Consider the following 20148-nt stretch of genomic DNA (forward strand, 5'->3'; position numbering starts at 1 on the left):
GGCACAGCTGTAATCTGCCTGAGCAGAGCTAACAAACCCTGCCAAGCCTGGCTGATGCCTTCACGGGTGCCCGGGTGTCTCTGCTGTCCCTGAACTCTGGGCATTAGAAAGGCCTCGTTAGCGGGGCTGCCGCTCCGTGCGGAGCCAGCAGAGCTGAGCACATAAACCCCCTCAGAGCAGAGCACCCGAAAGCACAGAGCAGGTTCCCAAGAATCACTGCAGGACTCAGATTGGCTTTGGCAGGTTTATCAGCTCTGGCTTAGTGCCGGCTCTGCTAGGCCTGGACTGAATTAATTGGGATGCTTGTGCACTGCAGCTGAGAGATAACTGCATTACAGAGATTTATCTGTAACTAAAGGTATCCCCTCCACCGTCCTCGATAAGGAAGAGAAGCTACGCAGAATCTCACAGAATTTGCAGGAAGGTTGGCATGGCTGGCTCTATGCATGGTTTATGTATGAGTTTGTGTTCAGTACAAGTGTTTCTATTCYGTTCTGTCACATGCAATGCAGTTGTTTGCGGTGGAGGTCCACTCCCTGTTATCCTTTGCAGAGTGTGCGATGTGGGCATGACTGTCCCACCTGTGGGGAAGGCAGGGRCTGGTATTTGCTGACAATTGTCTGGTTCATAATTAGTTTCTGGTGCTTTGGAGGGGTCAAAATGCCCATCATCTCCCTGTGTGTGTGATTCTGTACAACCATTTGCAGATAGCCCAAGTTGTTCTTTTACTCCCTACAGAGAAGAAGCCCTGTTAGGGTGATGCAAAACCCAAAGGAATAGGCTTTTTTACTTAGTAATTGTCTCTAAATTGTAGCAGTCACCTTGCCTCTGTCTCTCCATAGTGCTCCATAGTGCCTACAGTGCTGAAGAATCCTGTTGCAGTGGGAGCCCACCTARAACACAAATGCAGCAGCGGCCAGAACACAAATGAGTGCTAGAATAATGCTACTGAATAGAGATATTTCTGAATGGAGATTATTTCAGCCCTGAGGGTAGTTACTTGATCCAGCATTTAGTCTGATATTGTAATTTGGCAGTCTTTAAGAAGCAGGTACAACATATTATATGTGACAGTGATTTATATCTGTGCTGAGAAATAAATCTGTTGAAAACTTCCAAGAGACAACTGACAGCAAGGCTGTTCTGTTTTTGGGGTTTTTTTTAGAGAGATTTTATAAGGCATTCTAGTCTGGCAGAGAAATACAGCTGCTKGTAAAGCCCACATTTTGATAGTGGGTTAAACTAAACAATGCTTAACCTTATGTTTAAGAGCCTCTGCAGTTTTCTGCAGCCCTATTTCTCCTGTTGTCTTGTAGCCTCCTGGGACATGTTTTCACTAGGGGCTGATAGAAGCTTTTCATTGAATCCCAGTCTTGAAAATCCAAGTTGTCCTCTGATTTTTCTGCAGTTACGCCCAGGCTAAAAAGTGAAAGTGTACAGACCCACCCATATCAGATCTTCCTCTGTCTTCACTTKCTCCCCCTGCCCTCTGCCCTCCTCCAACCTCAAGAGACTAGCAGTTTTCCAGGAGGAGGTGCTAGGGAGACATTGGGATTTTCCAGTCTCTTTGTGCTCCCTAGAGCAAACTTCAGTAATGCTAAGATTTTGAACATTTGCTAAGATTCACGTCAGGCCTTTACAGGACAGAGAGTTCTCCAAAGTATTTTTTTCCACTCAAAATGGTTTGTTTCTGTGGAAACAAATACTCTCTTGTTTTCAAGATTCCTGTTCTCACCACAGCCTAGTTTACCTTGAGAGTGCAATAATATACATGAGGTTCAGAGTGGGATTGGTGGGAGAGACAAAGGATCACCGGAGTATCCTTACAACCTTCAGTACAGCGTGGCTATATTGCAGCTTGGATTAAAAATAAAGTGAATTTGATGTTTTCTGTTCTCTAGGGACGTTTGTTTGGTTTTCTGGACTCATTGTGAGAGTYTGTGTTATCAGTAATCTGTCCCAGGGGAGTCCCAGGACTGGGCTGACAGGAGATTCTCTGGACCATGTATGTGCAGAGCTGGCAGTGACAGGTTTGCTGCTGATGGGTGCTGAATTGCAGTAGAGTTAGGAGAAAAGGGTGGGATAGCAGGGGCCACAAGATCAGCATCAAAGCACAATAGCAATAACATGAGCATCTGCCCTGGGATAGAAGGATGTGGTGTGGTGAAAGAAGGGGTTTGGAGATCCAGATCTGCAAAAGAGGGGAAGGTCCATGCTGCACTGTGCTGGCAGTGGCAGAGCCCTGCCTTTACTGTGCCTGGTTCTGGTCACTGCTGTGAATGTGTCAGTTCCAAGGATGCTAACAAGTCACYGTACTGGCCATGAACACAATAAGCAAGCAAGCAAGGAAGCTAAGGAGAGTCTGGTTGTGCACACACAGAAAAGCTACAAAACGCAGCTATTCATGTAAGGCATTGTCTCCCCATTCTTTCTTAAGGGATTCCATCCCCCTGCCCCCACCCTTTGCACTCTAACGCGATATTTGTGCCTTGGAGATGTGGAGATGAGCGTATGATGGATGGATGGATGCTGCTTGTCTGGGTTTTTCACCACCATTTCCCCTGGGGCACTCTGTCTGCTGGCAGAGAGCACCATCCCAAAAGATGGTATCTTTTGCAAACTCGACAGCTAACAGACAGCTTCTCTCTCTGCATATTTCCCCAAAGAAGAGCAGGCTTAATCTGGTTTTTATATGGCATATTTCATTATAATCTTTTTGACTTCCCATGTTCCCAATACGCCATAATAAATAAAACGCTGGGGGTGGGAACAGCAGAGATGCTGAGGCTTCACACTCTTGTGACACTGATAGATTCTCATTTTAAACTGTCATGGGATTTAATTGCTTGCTGAGCCACTGCACTGCACTTTCAGACACATCCTGCCACATCCTCTTAATGAGCTTAGTGGCTGCATTCACTCAGCAGTAGTTCTGTTTGCTGTGAATTAGGTGGCTTTTTTAGACCACCTATATGATTTTAAAGAGGTCGTGGTTATTAAGGYAATATCCTTGGATTTATCCACCCTAAACAACACTTCATGGACTCTTAACATATAGTTTCCTTTGGCACTTCTGATGTTCTAAAAAAGCCAAGAAACAAAAACGCAAGGATCTATGTGCAAAGTCAGTGTTTGTCTAAGAGYGTTTTTGGAAGCCGGATTGCTTTGGTTTGCATAGTAGCTGTCTCTGGCGTGATAGATCATGCTGGAACTCACCCAATAAGTATCTCTGTTCCCAATTAGAACTGGAAATGGAGCTGCTTACGAGTGCACAGAGATGATGGTTTGGGTGGCAGCTGCTACTGTGGAGATGGAAATGATCCATTGTAAAACAAATACATTGCACTGTATAGAAAAAGGGATGATTGTTTTTAATTTATGTTTCAAAGAGACATTGAAAAGTTGCTTAGCTCTCAAAGCGTTGTAGACCAAATGTAGCTTATTTAAGGACAGGAATTTGCAGCTATTTTGGCAAATCAAAACTTGAAAAAGCCCACCATTTTGTGGGATTTGTGAAAATGTGCTTCTTTTGGAGGCAGAAGTTCAAGGGAAAACAGATACAGGAAYGACACTGGCATGGGTGCAATCTCAAGACCTTAATAAATAGAGAGGTTGTTGCAGAGCTGGTAAGCAGAAATAACCATGCTAATTTAATCACTATGAAAGGGACTCTGCCAGGTTAAGAAATGTAAATTTTAATTATAYGCACACCACACATGTTTGAATTATAACATATGCACAAAATTTAGTTGTGACATCAATAATACCACGGTTTATTAAAACAGGAAGAATTCTTAAAAAACGCTGTATTTTTCATTGATGATTTTTGTTGATTTGACACTGCCACTTTGTATAATTTTAACTAGCTTTTGTATCTGGTATATTAACCATGTGCTGTTGTATTTGCAGTACTAATCAAAAGGAAATTTATCTACAAACTTTAACATTTTTGTATAAAAGAGTGAGCTTTTAATTATAGTGCTTTCACTGGTAGCTATTACTTGTAATAAAGATCATGTCCTCTGGAATTGTAATGTTTGAAGAAGAGCTTGTGATACAAACTAGAAGTTCCAAAGAATTTAGAACAATTAGTGGGTAGCAATGCTATTACCTGTATTTAAAAAGGATTTGGATGTGATTCAAAGATTAAAAGACCCATAAATTCCACATGAACATCTGAAAAATTGATTGAAACAGTAATTACATACAAGCAGTAATGCACCTGGGAAATGATGATATAGGAGATTCTAACCAACCACATTTTTCCTACCAAGGAAAAGCATGTATCATTACTTTCTTAAAAGAAATTCTTTACATGATGTGTAAAGAACTAATAGGTGTGTGTGTGTGGGGGGGGGGGGTGACAATTTTCTTACACTTTCTGAAGATTGTTGCTATGTCTCCACAGAGAAATGAAGAATTGTCTTGGATCAAAACTTTTSGAATAAAAGATAATAGACAAAAGAAGTTTTATTATAGATAAAGGCTTACAGCTGATGCATCAAGGTTTAGTGCTTGCTCCAGTGTTGTGCAATACAGCAAAGGACAAACTGCAGAGTGGGAATACCTCGTCAGCTACAAAGATTTGTACATAACATAAAGTTATTCAGAACGATCACGGCTGGGGAGGTCTGTGCAGGACACTTTGGGGAGAGGTGAACATGCTTGGGGAGTGGGCAGAGGGATGGGCATTTTAATATAATCCCTGTGTGCTTGAATGTATTCCTTATGGGAAGTTCTTGTCCCCATTACAAGATTCCYAGTTCTTCTGCTTTAGGAGGCAACTTGGTCTTTGAAAAACACAGCCTGAGAAGTAATCTAAAGAATATTGTAATTAATTTGTTTAAATGGGAGATGTGGTTTCATCTGAAAATAYCAGATGCAGGGCTGGTCTGTCTTGGGAAGACTGGCATATAATAAGAGAAAGTTCAGAGGGGTTTGTCAGGCCCATTTGGAAAACATCCCACAGCAGAGTAAGAAAAGATTGTGACTGTTTATCCTTGAAATGAGAGGAATAAAAAGCAATTACAAAAGTCTTGGTCAAGAACTTCTATTTTCCCTAGCAAGAACAAGGGGGCTGTCAATTAATAAAGTGAAACACTCCTTTCAAACCATAGTTAAACTGTTGAATGAACTCAGATGGGAAAACATGGAGAGTAAAAGTGCATCAAAATTCAGAAAGGGCTGGGCTATTCCGTRTCTTTTTAGAAGAGCCAGATTTAGGATAACTGGAAGGGATATTGCATTTCTCTCTCAGGATGAAATGCAGTATTAGGGTAGATAAGTTTTTTTGCATTTCTCTCCTGGCAGACATTAGTAGCTTCTTCTGCAGCATGTGAGGCGACTGCATAGTGTGGCACGGCCAATATCAAAGCAGAGGCAAGMACGGGGTCACAGCTCTATTTCTTAAGCCCAGAAGAGTCTCCCTCTGCCTTGTTTGAAGCTTCAGGCTCTGGCTGGTACCTTCACAAGCAGGAGAGTGAGTGGAACAGACCCCACCTTACTTCYAAACAGCAGTTCCCATAGTCTGGGGAAAGCCTTGATCTTTCGCATGAAAACTACATTTCAGTTTTTGAGTTGGCTTCTCAGTTTTCTTTAGGGTACTGGCAAAAGAGAAAAAGGCACTTTTCTTGCTTTTGTGGAAAAATCATGGAGAGTTAAATAAAAATGAGAAAATAAGGGATTTAGTGAAATTAATTCAATGATCCCTGATAGTGTTTAACTATTTCTGTAGGTTAACKGAACTATCTTTTATATTTTTGAAGACTTTCATCCCTGGGGATTCAAAAACTGGTTTGGAAACATAATTTCCTGTCTTCATTAATGTGTCCTTTACAGACTAGCCATCTTCCAGGAAGGATTGAATTCATTRCAAAGATTGATTTCATTACAAGGGGTTGTCTTTGGACCTCTGAAGGTTTTTGTAACGTAAACTTTACATTCCAGATAAGATAGTGTCTGCCATTTCCTACTTTCTAGAGCTATTTAGSAATTAAAGCATGTTCATAGAAGCTACCAGTGGTGAAGAAAATGAAGGAATTGAATGGCAGTCAGTTTAGTGGGCAAATGGGAGGCAGACGCTGAGTTTATTTTCGCTGGATTCCCAGCTCACTAACTGAACTTCTTGGTGACTCAGTCTCCCCATCAGTAAACTGTGAATAAAAATATTACCTTACAACGCCTTGTCAGTGGGATGTTAAATTTAGTAATTAGAAAATGTTCTGAGAGTTTTGGATGAAAAGTCTTCCTGGGGGRTTGTTGTTGGGAAATAGCAGTGCCACACAGAACAAACATGCCTCTTGAAGACAGCTGCCTGTTTTGACCCTTAAAAYCTACCTTTCACTCTTTTCAAACTCAGAGTTCGGTATCTCTGGAACAAACGAGGCGTAGTTCCACCTTCATATATGTTCTMCTTACCCCTCAGCCTTTCCTTGCTCATTTCCTTTTCTAATGCATTCGTTTGCTGAATGTATTGGTATCCAGAGACAGWCATAGCTTGTCACAGTGAAGACAAGTTTGTTTCCAATGCCCTTGAGCTTGCTTGAAGCTTCTTTTCCTGCTGAATGTATGATGACCCCTTGGGTTTTGCAGCCTCACAAGGTTCCAAATACAGAGCAAATGCCCTTTTGCACCCAAGCACAGGACTTTGAAACCAAGGCAAGCCCACATCCAGAGATGATTATGGAGRTTCCTTAGTGACTTCAGATTCAAGTGCTGGGATTTGCACATAAATCAAGTAAAAAATCCCTTCTTTCTATTGAAATAGCTGGATCCGGAGGGAGGTACAAGGAGTTCATACGGGGAAATTCAATCTGTATGATTCTCTCTTGACTTCTCTGTCTTTTATATAGCTCAAACAAGGGAGAAGTTGGGGAAGGGGCCATAGTGGGGTGGGTGTGCAAAGCTTAATGCTGAAAACAGAGACCTGATTGAATAAAACTCCTTGTGATGAGGAGAGGGATCAATTCACAGTTGACCCAATCCCATTGTGTGGGTTGTCCTGGGAGTTTSCTTCAAAATCCCAGTGGTTTGGGTTTTTTGCATGAGCCTTTCTCTCCATGAATAGAATAGCTTTTCCTGGAATTTTTTTYCTGGATTTTCTGTGGTTATTGGCTGAGCAATGCTCTCTCACTTCAGAAGACTGGAGCAAGCATGTTGTGGAGATCAGGGACCCTGAACCATTTGCTGGATTAAAGTTTTTCATATATAGAACAAACATATTCCTGGGATGCAACTGCCCCCCCAGAAACAGATTATACTTCACTGTCCCAGGTGGAAGTGCTCATTCATTATTTGGTTTGCATTTGAATTTACTATGCATGGCRATAGAAAGGCAGGAAGCTTCAGGCAGATTGGGGAACAAAATACAGTTCTAAAGCATAAGAAATAGACAGAACTGTGAAATAAGGACACCAGATGCTGATTGGTAAGCATCGGTCTTGTACATTTTTACTTGTAAATGTACTGGCCTAGACAAAGGTATTCATTTCAGAAGGGAAGGAGTAATTGAGAAACCCATACCTGGCATTGCCAGGTAAAGACATGTGCAGGATGTCTCTCTGCCATAGGGTTGCTCTGAGAGAGCCCCTGTATGAGTGGGGTAGAGGCTGGGATCTACAAGGAAATGTAGCAGGATTGTTGCCTGGGTGTATTGTAACATGCTAAAGTTAACACGCTGTATTTGCCTGCTGCTGCACCGCYTCATAATCTAACGGCAGCACTTGAAAGGGGAATAAGGCTCTGCTCCTTCCCTTGTCCAGCAAATTGCATCCAATTCCTTATAAACCCCCAGTGTCTTTGGAGCTCTGTCCCCACCTGYCCCCGAGCCAGCCTGTGGCTCTTCCTGCAGTGACTGGGTGTCATCCCATTTTATGGGCAGGATTCTGTACTCATAACTGTGTTTCTTCACTGGTATCGGCCAGCTGGAGCCAACTGGAAATTTAATCTAGTCCATATTACATGAAAATTCAAGACACATCCCTTTATTTTTCAATGTAAGGTCTCAGCATTGTGCCCCACATGAGCTTTTTCTGTTCTTATGGAACAGGCCCTGGTGTGGGGGAATGAGCATTGAAGCTGTGCTATATAAACTGTGCCAGATGATAAATTGCATTAAGCTACTTTTCTTCTTCAGGAGATCAGATTCTTCATATTTAGTATTTCAGTATCTTGTTCTTTATTTGAAGCATAGGGAGTTTACACAAAGGAGAAGGATTTTTTCCCCTCATTTATTTCCTCCCAATAGAATATATCCAGCTTTTTTTTCCTGTACACAAACACAGCAATTGAAAAGATACCAGGTTTTCAGTAAGAAATGAATCATATATGGACTTCCTTAGTGGCTAAATGAACTTGAAGAGTTCTCCTTCAAGACAGAAACAAGTTTGAAAGTCTGTTCATCGTCTGCTTGACATCTATCTCTGTCCTTGTGCTTGTTAGCTCTTTGGGAGAGACACACAGTGAGTGKTTTTTGTTTTTCAGAAGTTGACCTGCCTCTGAAAAAAGATGGGTTCACCTCAGAAAGCACAACTCTGGAAGCCTTGCTACGTGGAGARGGAATAGAGAAAAAAACAGACACTAAAGAGGAAGACACTATACAAGAAATCCAGGTAAAAGAGAGCCCCATGCCCTAACATCAGGGCTGGATTTTACAATTTGTCTCTAAGTCTAGCAGTCTTTTGTCCTGTGGTGGAACAGTGCATCTGTTGATAGTTGTGTCATTCCACTGCCAAAATGTTATCAAACCTTTGTGCTACACTGTGATGCTCAAAATGATGTCAGTATCTCACACGCTTCTCCTATCACAAGGATCTCTGTTCTTTGACTGTGTTGTGAACAGCTTCTGCATTGGAATTTATTTTGCAGCACTATGAAGTAATTATATACAAAACGGAGAAGCTGAGGTGGATCCAACTATAACCTGAATCTCAGTGGCTCACATTTAAAGTGAATTTGGACATGGATTTCAATTTGGATTCACAGCGGCTATGGACAAAAATATGCCATTGCCTTGCCTGTTTTGGGTTTGTTTTGTTTTTTTTTTTTTAATAATAGGTAGCCCTCTGGAGATATACAAGAAAAACGAATAACTTTAAAAATTGTAATATTAAATATCTCAGTTATTAGTGATGCAGTACGAGAAATGTTGCCTCTTACATGAAATATGGTTTGTAAGTTATTAGTCAAGACTGCATTTAATCCTTCAACAATTAAAAGCAGAAATGCGATTGTAGGTGTRTTACAGAAGGAATTTAGCTAATATAAAGGGTTCTAATATAAATCCACGTCACTTTTAGAACATCTTAAGACTCTAGGAAAGCTCCTGTCCCATAGCAGCATATCTTTGGTGATGCTAAAACACCAYTGTGCCACGAGTCTTTTTAGGGATTTTTATTGAGCGTTATTAGCAATGTGTCAAATTTAGTAATTTTGGCTGAGATACAAAATGTTGCATCTATACCTCAAAATAGTAAAAAAGTGAAGGGTCAGTCCCATGCCAAATGAAATAGAAGAACACAGGARTCAAATCTCTATTACTTGGAGTTCAGTCCTACTGCTCTATTTGTTAGAAATTTTASAGAGGTAAGAGCAGCCAAATTGGGTCTCCCATTCCCAGTTGCACAGGTGAAAAAGCACCATCCCATGCTCAKGGAGTGGGGAAAAGCTTGGCACGAGCCCTGCTCTGTGTTTGCTCCTTCAGTAGTATATCTAGGTCTACGAAGCTGAGAGCTTTTACTAAAGGGCTGGTTTTGCCTGGTTCCAGGGTCACAAGAAGTCGTGCAGCATCCTCACAAAACTGACAAGTGCCCTGCAATGTTGCTGTGTGATCTGAGCTCCCAAATTATCCCCAGCAGCAGTCTGAGGAAAGAGACCTCAGATATGGTGGAACTGACTCAAATTCAGGCATTGCAGAGTAGGGAGGGAGGGCAAAAAACAGAACAAATTTTCAGCCAAAGTGCTGTAGCTGTGACCCGTCACCTGGATGCTACTTTCATCAGAACAGATGCAGAAGACATGTCTTGCTGCTTTATTTTATGCAGGCACAGCTCATGTGGATTCAGTCTGTAGAAAAATGATTGCCAAAGCCTTCACTGGTAGCCAGCTTTCAGTGTGTGCTTTGGCACCTGTCAGCTAGACTGTACCTGATCAAAATCACAATCAGTGCCTTTATCAGTGTGACAAATAAGAGAACGCCAATGTCTCTTTTGTTCCTCTGCATCCTTGTCTGTGCTATAACTCTAAAGGGTCYAGCCTCAGTGGTGGGGACAGTGAGCAGGTGGGATGGACATAATTGTAATTCCCACCTCAGTCCCAGCCATTTGCCACCCTCCCAAATTCAYAGTATCTGTCAGGAGAAGACTTGGTGCTTGTTGGCTGCACCAAAATACATAGGGCTGGGAAACCGTTTTAGAAAAGCAATAGGAAAAGTAACTCTGCTAAAACATACAAGGGTTCCCTCTCCTAAACAGATACAGGCATTGGGACCTGCTGTACAGTTGATATGTAACAGGGTTGACGATTTTGCCCTGCAGTAAATTGGTATGGAATGTGTGTCTCCACTGTTTGATGGAGAAGAGTTAGAGTAGCCTTCTGACTATGCATCAGAAAGGTTATGCCCCTTCTATCAAGGAGTAAGGTCATTACTCTGGCAGTGTCACCAAATTCACACTTCGTTACATATTCTCTTTTCTAAATTGATGCTTCGATTTTAAAGAGAGAAAGTAGTTTGTAATATTTATTTCTCTTAACTCTTGTGTAGTATTRTTGTTGTAAATTAACTCCTTTCCCTCCTACATACAATCTGGTTGCCCCTGGGTTTTTTTGAGACACTAAGATATAAGCAATGGAAAAATGCAAACTCATACCAGTAAGTTTACTTCTTTTCTTACATACATTCTTACATTTCTTACGGTCTCCTCATGTACAACATTTTTCAAGTGCTTCAGTCCCAAGATGAATTCYATTAATGGATACAGTTGTATAAATTACGAAGAAACATTTTATGCATCCAGAACKGGAACCTGCTTAACTTTTACACCCTCTAGTATTTAGTACTCCAGTATTAAGTGAAATTATATTTCATGATGGTTGGAGCTCATTAATAGCCTCCTGATACTCAAAAATAGAAGAAGCAAAAATTAGATGAAGACTAAATCCTCTGTCATGTGCTACAGCTTTTGTGTAATGCACTGACCAGTATTAGTCTTGGAAATTTAGCTGATAAATTAAGAATAAACTTTTGTAACTGTTCTTCTAAATACATGCYTTTTGGAATGTGAAATTTCTGTTGTATTCTTTCCCATAAATTCAGAATTTGGTGCTTTGGTGTTGAAAGGAGATAAAGAAACTGTGATCTTCTCCTGTTCTCCCTCTGCTGGCTCTCAAATAGCTGTTAGTAGAAATTAGAGAGAAGGGACAAACGCAGTAAGACTGAAAACCTTACAATCAGTTTAATGTCACTGATTAGAATCTGCATTGTGGCTGCAGGTTGTAGTTTAAATGAATGTTGGCATGGCAAAGGTAAATCAGTGATTCCAGATTAGTCCCTTGCAAAATGGCAYAGCACCATAAATGGCTGTGGCCAATGTCTGCATTTCTAGCACACATTTCAAGGGTTGAGGGAATTTCAATGAGACTTCTTTCCACATGAGTGTTGTGATGATTTGTCTGGCTTTTTTTTTGTGTGATGTCTGACTTGTGCATGTTTTCATGCAGGACAGCCAGCCTGTGTTTGGTTCTACAGAGGTTACATTTCAAAAGATCAAGTTAAAAGGATTGAAATTCCCTGGCCCAGGCATCTCACAGTTATCTGAGCTGATAAACAATTGCTTCTATTATATAATTAATTGAATGGACTATTGCTATTGGTCCTGCTAACCTCAATGAGATCTGTAATTTCTCAGCATTCTCATGCAGCAAATCTCTTGCTTCCAGATTAGAGTTCTACCTGTGATGCAAGCCTGGAAAGACATGGCTTTCTAAATTCATTCTGGAATATATGAAGGAATTTTCTCTATTTTTGCTAAAGAAAGAAGATTGTGAGCTACCAAGGAGAAAAACATTGATTTTTGTATTCTTAGAGCGCACTCTCAACATTAGAGGAAAACAAACCAATTTAAGTTGCAAGAAATTAAAATAAAAAYCCCAGGCAAACAAGTTCCCAGACAGGGCCTGCACTTACTTAGTGGCCTTGCCTACTAATWCTTGTGTTGTCTTGGAATATTGGTGCTCAGTGACAACTCTATTTTTTCTTAGGAACCTTTTTATCATAGWTGACTGACATCAGTAGTATTTTTAAAGTAAGAATTCCCTGGAGATCTTAGGGTGGGAAGGAAAGGAAATTTTGCTTAAGTAGAGAGAAGTAGGGGTACTGGGATCTGATTTGATTTTATATCAATGGTAATTACCCACAAGCACTGTGGTAAWGAGCAGCAGTTGGTTGCATCTGTCCTCCTTTTTTCTTCTAACCATTCCTGTTTAYTGTTCAACCACAGAGGGTTTTAGAAAATGACGAAAATGCAGATGAAGTGAATGAGGAAGAAGATTTGGAAGAAGATATTCCAAAACGAAAGAACAGGCCTAGAGGACGGGTAAGTGGAGAGTTTATTGGAATGGAAAGGAAGTAAGGAAACCTCTGCTTTCTAGTGTATATTACTTATGTGTATTATATATGCAAAGTGTATGAATATATAATGATGATAACACTATGGATAATTTTCAGTCATATGGTAATAGAGTTTTAATACTTTTTCAGTTTATTTTTGTGAACTGCCATGAAAAAAAAGACTATTTTGAGAGTAAAAAGTTGGGTAAATGAATTTTTCTGTTGTATTTACAATTGTAATGTAAACTGTAATAATTATGATTACATCCTGGTATTACAATGCTCCTTAAAACAACATTTACTATWTACAGTAAAGCAACAAATTCAATTATGGCAGCCAAAAAAGTATTAATAAAAATAACTTGAAATGTGTTAACAAGTTTTGCAGCTTTCTCCAGGGTAGCATTTTGTGGCTGACACTGGCTCWCTTGAGCCCATGGCAAATCTTCCATTTGCTTAAAAAGGGCAATATTTTATCCTTGGGGGACTCTGTGTCCCTTCTCTTACCTAAGATGTCTTCACAATTCATCAGGGTACCAGTTAAGTAACGAGGCCGACATTTTAAACTTGGAATCAACTTTTTCAATTGTGGGCCTGTAAGCTAGGCATCTAAATAAACGTGAACACAATTCTCACAAGTTTTGAGCATTTTCATCTCTCTTTGGCTCCAGTGGATGCTGCAAGGGCACAGGAGCTCTAGAACTACCTTTTGATGTGTTTATAGAAGTCAAGCAAGACGGGCCACGTTTTAGGCCAAATGAGCAGAATATAATAGCTTTTGAATAAGAGACATGAAACCACATTGAATACTTGCAATGTACTTATGCATCAGACCCTCTCTTTTGGTTTCCTCTGTTATTGTGTTGTTTCAGTTTTCTGCTCCTCTTTATTTTGGAGCTAAAGTCCTTTAATATAAGATCAAAGCACTTTAATAATTGGATAAGTATATATTTCACCTTCCTTATTCTCAAAATCACCTGAACCAGTTTCTTTCTTTCTTTCTTTCTTAGCCAAAGACCCCCACCTGGAAAAAAATTTTCCAGAAAAATGTAAGTTTCAGAAAATTTGTATGAACCAGTAACCAAAACCAGGAGATAGAGTCAATACATGCACAAAAGCTTGACTGTAGCGATCAACTAATATTCCAGGCTAACAACTCTTTTCTAATAAGTTGCTCTCACATAAACTGCACGTGCTGGTTAGGGTTAGTGAAAGGGAGTGAACAGCTAAAAGATATATACTCTTCAGGAGAAGGGAATTTGGTGTATTCATAYGTCCCAGACCTACACAAACAAAGTGCTGAAATCAGAGTTATGTGCAAGATTTTGCTTCCCTGTTTAGGAAAATGTTACAGAACTTTTTGTCTGTTACTATAGGGARGGAAGTTGGAGGGTACTAGATGTTCCATGTATTTTGAAGCATACATTTATGTTTTATTTTCTGCCCTAGAACTGGCCCCCTATTATGTACAGGATATCTTGCCCTTTTCTTGCAACTAACTCCTGCTCTGCTAGTGCCCYGGCTTCTTTCAGTGCAAAAAAGAGAAGTCTGAATGGTACCAAATTCTTCCAGCAATTTTTAGTTTTATTTRATGGCATCAATAACCAAAGCAAAATGTGGTAGAAATTTGAAAAGGATTTCAAAATTAGGGCCAGGTTATATAGGTGTTAAAAAGTGGCAAGCCTGAATTGCATCGGCTTACAAGAGGTTTGCCAGTTTTCTAAAAGCAGCCCTTTTCTGCTTACCRTGTAAGCCTGACCCAGTATCGGGAATTGAGGCTAAGGATTTGAAATTAGGGAGCATGAAACGTAGGCRGCTCTTTGTTTCTGGGAAGGAATTGGTTAGGGTATTTTTAGAGGGCRGAAGAGGGGAAAGACATGCATAGCAAACTAGGTCCTGTGGAGTGTGACCTTTGGGGATTCAGAGAAGGAGTGAGAAGGACTGACAGCATAAATGAAGGATTAATGCAATGGAATTACTGCTCTGGACTTTCCAAATTGCACATGCCCCTTCCTTTCCCTACAGCATGATTTTGTTTTTAATCCTGAACTCTCCATCTGTCCCTCTGGCTACTCTCTCTGGCTRCTTCTGGGCTGCTTCAAGGCTGCTGGGCCATGGCTTCCAGGCCTCACATATMAAGTCTTTGCTGCATCCTGTCAGGAGAATGAAGGCACTCGTGGATGACTGAACTCAACAGCCTGGAGTGCAGACAGCCAGCGTGGGGCATTCAGTTTAGGGCCTCTGGGGCAGCCACTTGGTTCTTCCCTCTCAGGGCTAGAAGCTAAAATCATGTGGGCTCAGGAAAGACACTGAAAGCTGAAGAGGCAGATACACAGGAGATTTTTAGTGTCTTTGCTGGACAGGGACAATGTGGTAGGAGCTAGGAAGGGTAGCTTGCCAGAAGATATGAGATATAGGCAGCTGTACCTGTGCAGATTGTCTGTCATCAGCTGGATGTCCTGCGGGACCATTTCAAAGGCACCAAAGACATTTAAGAACCCAAGTCCCATTGAAAGTCATTGACTTGAAAAATATCCCCCTCTATGTTCATTGCATGAAAAAGTGTTTCTGATGTGTGGTCATGACATGAATGCCATGCCCCTGCATTTCTGTAGAGAACAGTTTGACAGCAAACAGCCGGCTCTAAGACTAGCAAAATTCTGAGCAGCAAACCTCAAATTACTATCATATTCTGAACCGTACCTATGTAAAAATAGTACCTTCTTACTCAATAGGTATGTTCCCAGTGTGTGAATAGAGTCAGAGCTACTGACTAGTGACAAATATAAAACTTCACATTTTTTTTCACAGCCCTGAAAAGCCAATGCAGCTGGTAGGATAGGGAAATTAGATCCTAATCCAGGTACCAGCAGAAATATTTATAAGGGCAATCACTTGTCTCTGTGAAGACTCCCTGATGAGTTGAGGGTTTTAGAGGAGCTGCCATGGACGGAAATTCAGCTTGCAGCACATTTTGCAGTAGTGAGRGAAGAAAGGAACTAACCCAGGACTGATTTCATTGCCCAGAGGGGGTTTACAGAGCTGGCAGTCAGAAAGAAAATATTGCAGACTACTAAGATGAKTTTATGTGATATGGTCGGTAAAGAAGCCTCCACCAAACAATTGTTGTTGAGACCATTTCTCGGTGAAACTGCTTTTCAGTTCACCCTTAMAAATCTTGCTCTGCACATGTGTGCTGGACTGCACAGAGATCTTTGCAGAAGGCAGAGTTATCCTTGTCATACCTAGTAGTATTTACCCCATACAGATAGCTGCAAATCCATGTCTTTCCTTCGGGAAAAGAGTTAGACTTGAGCAATCCCAGGGAAATAACATTTGAAGTTTTTTATAAATCCCTATTTTGACAGACTTTGCCAGGCCAGTGTAAACAGTGTAAAACTGTTCCTTGTTACTTCTCTTCAGATATCCAATGGAACATAGCTCTAATAGTACTAGTTCTGTTTCAAGCCCATAGAATAGGGACAGAGATTCTATGGCCTCTTTATGTCTAGGTGTGAATATTCTCTGGATTTCTATGCATTCTTCAGGTTTACAAAAAAAAGTTCTGTCCCTTTCTTATTTTCACATACAAAAACTTGCAGAATTTGAATTAGGTGGCCTTATCTATAGTGAGAAATATCAGTTTAATAAGGGGAGCAGCAGAAGCAATTCTGTTGTTTTTATCCAGGAATAGAGTAGCTAGCAGAATTAATAAAGAAATATTTAGCTATCCACCTGTGATCACTTCCTCAAACAAAGATCAAGTCTAAAATTATTGTCATTTCAGACTGTTCCTTCAATGAAGGAATTGAAGGCTTTGGCTCAGTTCCCAGTTCCACATCACATCTCCACCATTGGACAGACATGAGCTGTCCCCTTGCTGGCATCTCAGCTGAGAAGGGTCAGGATCAAATAGTTTTGATGTTGAATTCCGCTCCCACCCCTGGAACTCAAGACAGAGCAGTCTGTGCTGTGGAGAAACAGAGCTTTTCAGTTTCTAGAACTGCCAGTTTGATCCATTGTAGGAACACAGAACTGCAGAGAGACCTTTATGGATAATTTCTGTTATTGCAGGTAGCCACGTGACCTAATCTTTTCCACTAACTGACCAAAGCTCCATTTTGTAATTAGCCATGGTATCTTTGTCCCAGAAGGCCATTTCAAAACATTGCTTTTCCACTAGAAAACAAAACAAAACAACACAACAATTGAAAATTTTGAAGGAAAGTATTTGACTTCTTTTTTATTTGGGGCCTGTTTTCTGGCTGATTAAATGTTTGTATTTATCCTTAAACACCTGTTCATCTATTCATTCATATTCAGTTCAGCAAGGTATTTTAACATCTTCAGAAATGAATGTGTGATGATACTCAACTGAATATGTGCTGGCAGTGACCTACTGCTATGGATGAACAGTTCGAGCTATCTGTGGAGAGCATCTCCACTGCATTACAAGGTCCATTTACATGGTGCCTATCTTAGGAGATGAAGGGTAAAGAGCACTTTGAGAAACCAGTATGGAAGCTGAGGATTTGTTTAGTTTATTCTGCACATTTTTCATAGGAGGGTGAGGGCACAAGGAGACCTGAGGGGTGATGGAACAATGCTAACATTCCTCTTGTCCTTGCAGGCTCGGGGATCTGGAGGTGGCAGGAGACGGAATGATGCTGCCTCCCAGGATGATCATGACAAACCCTATGTTTGTGACAGTAAGTAGCAACCAGAAAGCTTATTCTGCTTCCAGCCTGGTCCTACCAGCTCAGTGCACTCAGGGCTTCATATATTACAGCAAATATTACAAATATTCATATATTACAGCAAATATTACAGCAAAATATTCTGCTGCTCTCTGACTTGCATGTTTGCCACCTGCTTCTGCTGCTCTTGGTGTTTTGCATGAAGGAAATTAAGTCCTCGGCAAGACCCCGACTTTCCTTTGCCCTTTAATAAATCATCTCTTATATTTTCTTTCTCTTTCTCTTTTTCTGGCTTCTTTGTCTTTTGTCTTCTTTTCYCCCATGTAAGTTTCACCCTCTATTTCTTTCTCTGTTTCAGATAGTTACAAACAAAAGCATAACTCAAAAATCTCCGACAAAGGTACTTCACCCTTGTTGTATCTCTTGATATATTTGGTGATTCTCTTCCCTTCAGTCYTTTTAAAATCTCACTGGGCTAAATTATCTTATCTTATGAGTCTTATCGCTYATTCAGAAAGTACTCTTGTGGCATCATCAAAAGTTGAGCCCTTCCAAGAARCAAATAACATCTCGAGTGCTTTCTTTTGATACATACTCCCTTTGAATATGGCCYTGCTTTTTGGCATCTTGCAGTTGGACTGCAGGTGAAGTGAGGCATTGGCCAAACAGAAAAATTATACAAGAGCCCAAAGCTGACACTGAAGGAGAATACCAGAGCCCTAGTATGAGGGAGGAGCCCARTAGTTGTTACACAGTGGTTTTGGTTTATTTTTTTAGTCTAGTTCTTGACGCTTTCCTTCTTCTTTTGATATTSTTTTTTGCTTCATTATGTCATTTCTGTGAAGGGCACTTATCTTACCCATGTTTTTGAGGCATCCCATCTTAAGACTTACTGGAGAATGTACGTGCAATTGTAATTCGTGCTCCCAGGTGCCTTCTAGACTGCAAGACAATAACAGGAGAATAACAGATCTTCACTTCTGTGGTCCAAAACTGTTTGGTGGTTTTGAGGACAACTAGAACCCCTTTTTCTYCTATTTGCCCATCTTGCAATGTAACTGACCTTAAAATAATAACCCTTACATTGTGAATCTCTGGGGTATTTTCTGCTGATTTTTAAAAACAGAAGAAATAAGGAGCATGCATGGTGAATGAGAACTTTATTCCATGTGATGAAATCATATCCTTGTATGGTGAGACCAAGTGACTGTACAGAACAGTGATGGATATGTTGGGTATTTTGCTTCAGCAAGGTACATATTTCAAGGGCAGTGACCAGAAATGGAAAAACTTGCATATGAATGGGACATGACACATGGTAAAAACATGATCAAGGAGGAAGAGCCCTTTAAGATGTGAAAACTCAGAAGATTTATTCTGTGGTTAAATAGTAGTCCTAGTGTGTTGGAAGAACTAAAATGTGTCCTCTAAGATTTCTCAGAGACACCAGGACATGTCTTGCTGAAATACACAGATTTCCTTTGCATACCTCTCTTTATTTCTTCTCTGGAGCATCCTTCTAAATCCAAGGACACTTACAGTGGTACTAATTTTGAACATAATGACTCTTTATTGTCTGATCTTGCATTGCTTTTGGATTTTACATAGATTTCACAACATGTATAGTAGTGATTTGCACAGAGTAGATTAAACATTGAAGATCTCAAAGCAGGCAGCAGAAATCTGGCCTGAAGTCAAGACCCTTGTACATTGTTCTATTGATGGAATTTTGCCTTGGCTTACATTTTGGAGCATAAATTTTACCTTTGGTTTTGGAAATGTAAACTTTCCTATTTCATTTGGCTGACATCTTTCACTTTTAGGAAACTTCTAGTTACAGGTGAGTCATAAGGAGTTCTGGAATCCAGACCTTGTGCAGTGACTTCTCCTTTTCCAYTGTAGATAGCTGAGAAAAGGGTTATGTGATAGTAGAACTCTTTTATCTGACTTTGGAGCAAAAGGGAAGAACTGTCTCAGTTGTAATGTCATCATCCTGAAGGAATATCCTGCCCTTGTTAGCTTTCTATAGAAACGTTACATGCAATGAATTATGAGTAATGGGCTTATTATCGAGGCCTCTTTCCTGCTTGGGTGGATTTCTTGGATKATTTTTTTTTCTTTGAAATTATTTGCTGACTATTTTTATAGATAAAACTCAATCTAATTGTGGTAGGTTAGAAATTGGTTTGCAATACTACTTGTGCAGATATTTTGGGCAGATAGGTTTGTTTTACATGTAAATATGCAGGTGTAAGACAGTATGTATTTCCTGTTTGGGTAAATATTATTCTCTCAATCATATTATTGGTATAAATAATTACTTCAGTGGGTCAACAGTTTGCTGTTTCTGTATATTCTTTAATTTGCCTCCAGGTTGCTTTTTCTGCAAGTATTCTGATATTTGAGTTTTGAAAATGACCACAGAGAAGAAAGCATAAACATAGCTAAACCAAATTAAATTTCTTATAAAACTTCTTGGGCACAAAAAATTACTTGTGGTGAAGAACTACTTTGTTCTTTTTTCATATTTAAGGGAAACAATAATATATCAACAGAATTCATCAGTAATCAAAAGGTCATAGGAAAAAAACTAGGCTGTGTGTCAGTAAAATGAGGTAAGAGTGATGCCCAGCTAGCAAGGCCTGTTGTGCTGGAAAATGGCAATATTATCTCTAAAAAGGCCTGCCTTTTCCTGTAAGAGGCATTCAGACTTACAYCAGTATTAAACTTGGTCCCAATATTAAAACTGACTGGAAACATGCAAATTCTGTGTTTTCAAAGCTCAAAATGCTTTGTCATCCTGTGTTTATAAGAAAAGGTGGTTGGATGCCTGTTTTGGGGAATGAA

General features: G+C 40.2%; 1 protein-coding gene across 9 annotated transcripts in view; it reads left to right on the forward strand.

Annotated features, from left to right (window-relative positions):
• Positions 1-20148, forward strand: part of DPF3 (double PHD fingers 3) — a 169244-nt gene that overhangs the window by 99695 nt on the left and 49401 nt on the right. For 4 of the 9 annotated variants that reach the window (XM_057366639.1, XM_057366629.1, XM_057366700.1 and 1 more), the window contains exons 4-8: positions 8482-8609; positions 12495-12590; positions 13615-13653; positions 17235-17313; positions 17660-17701. In XM_057366639.1, the coding sequence (XP_057222622.1) occupies positions 8482-8609; positions 12495-12590; positions 13615-13653; positions 17235-17313; positions 17660-17701 (384 nt within the window). The remainder of the gene's footprint in view (positions 1-8481; positions 8610-12494; positions 12591-13614; positions 13654-17234; positions 17314-17659; positions 17702-20148) is intronic. The other 5 variants (XM_057366655.1, XM_057366682.1, XM_057366673.1 and 2 more) reach the window with 3 other exon arrangements.

Source organism: Malurus melanocephalus, unplaced genomic scaffold (assembly GCF_030028575.1).
Source record: "Malurus melanocephalus ecotype Western Australia unplaced genomic scaffold, MMel_1.1 scaffold_2, whole genome shotgun sequence".
Classification (NCBI taxonomy): Eukaryota; Metazoa; Chordata; class Aves; order Passeriformes; family Maluridae; genus Malurus; species Malurus melanocephalus.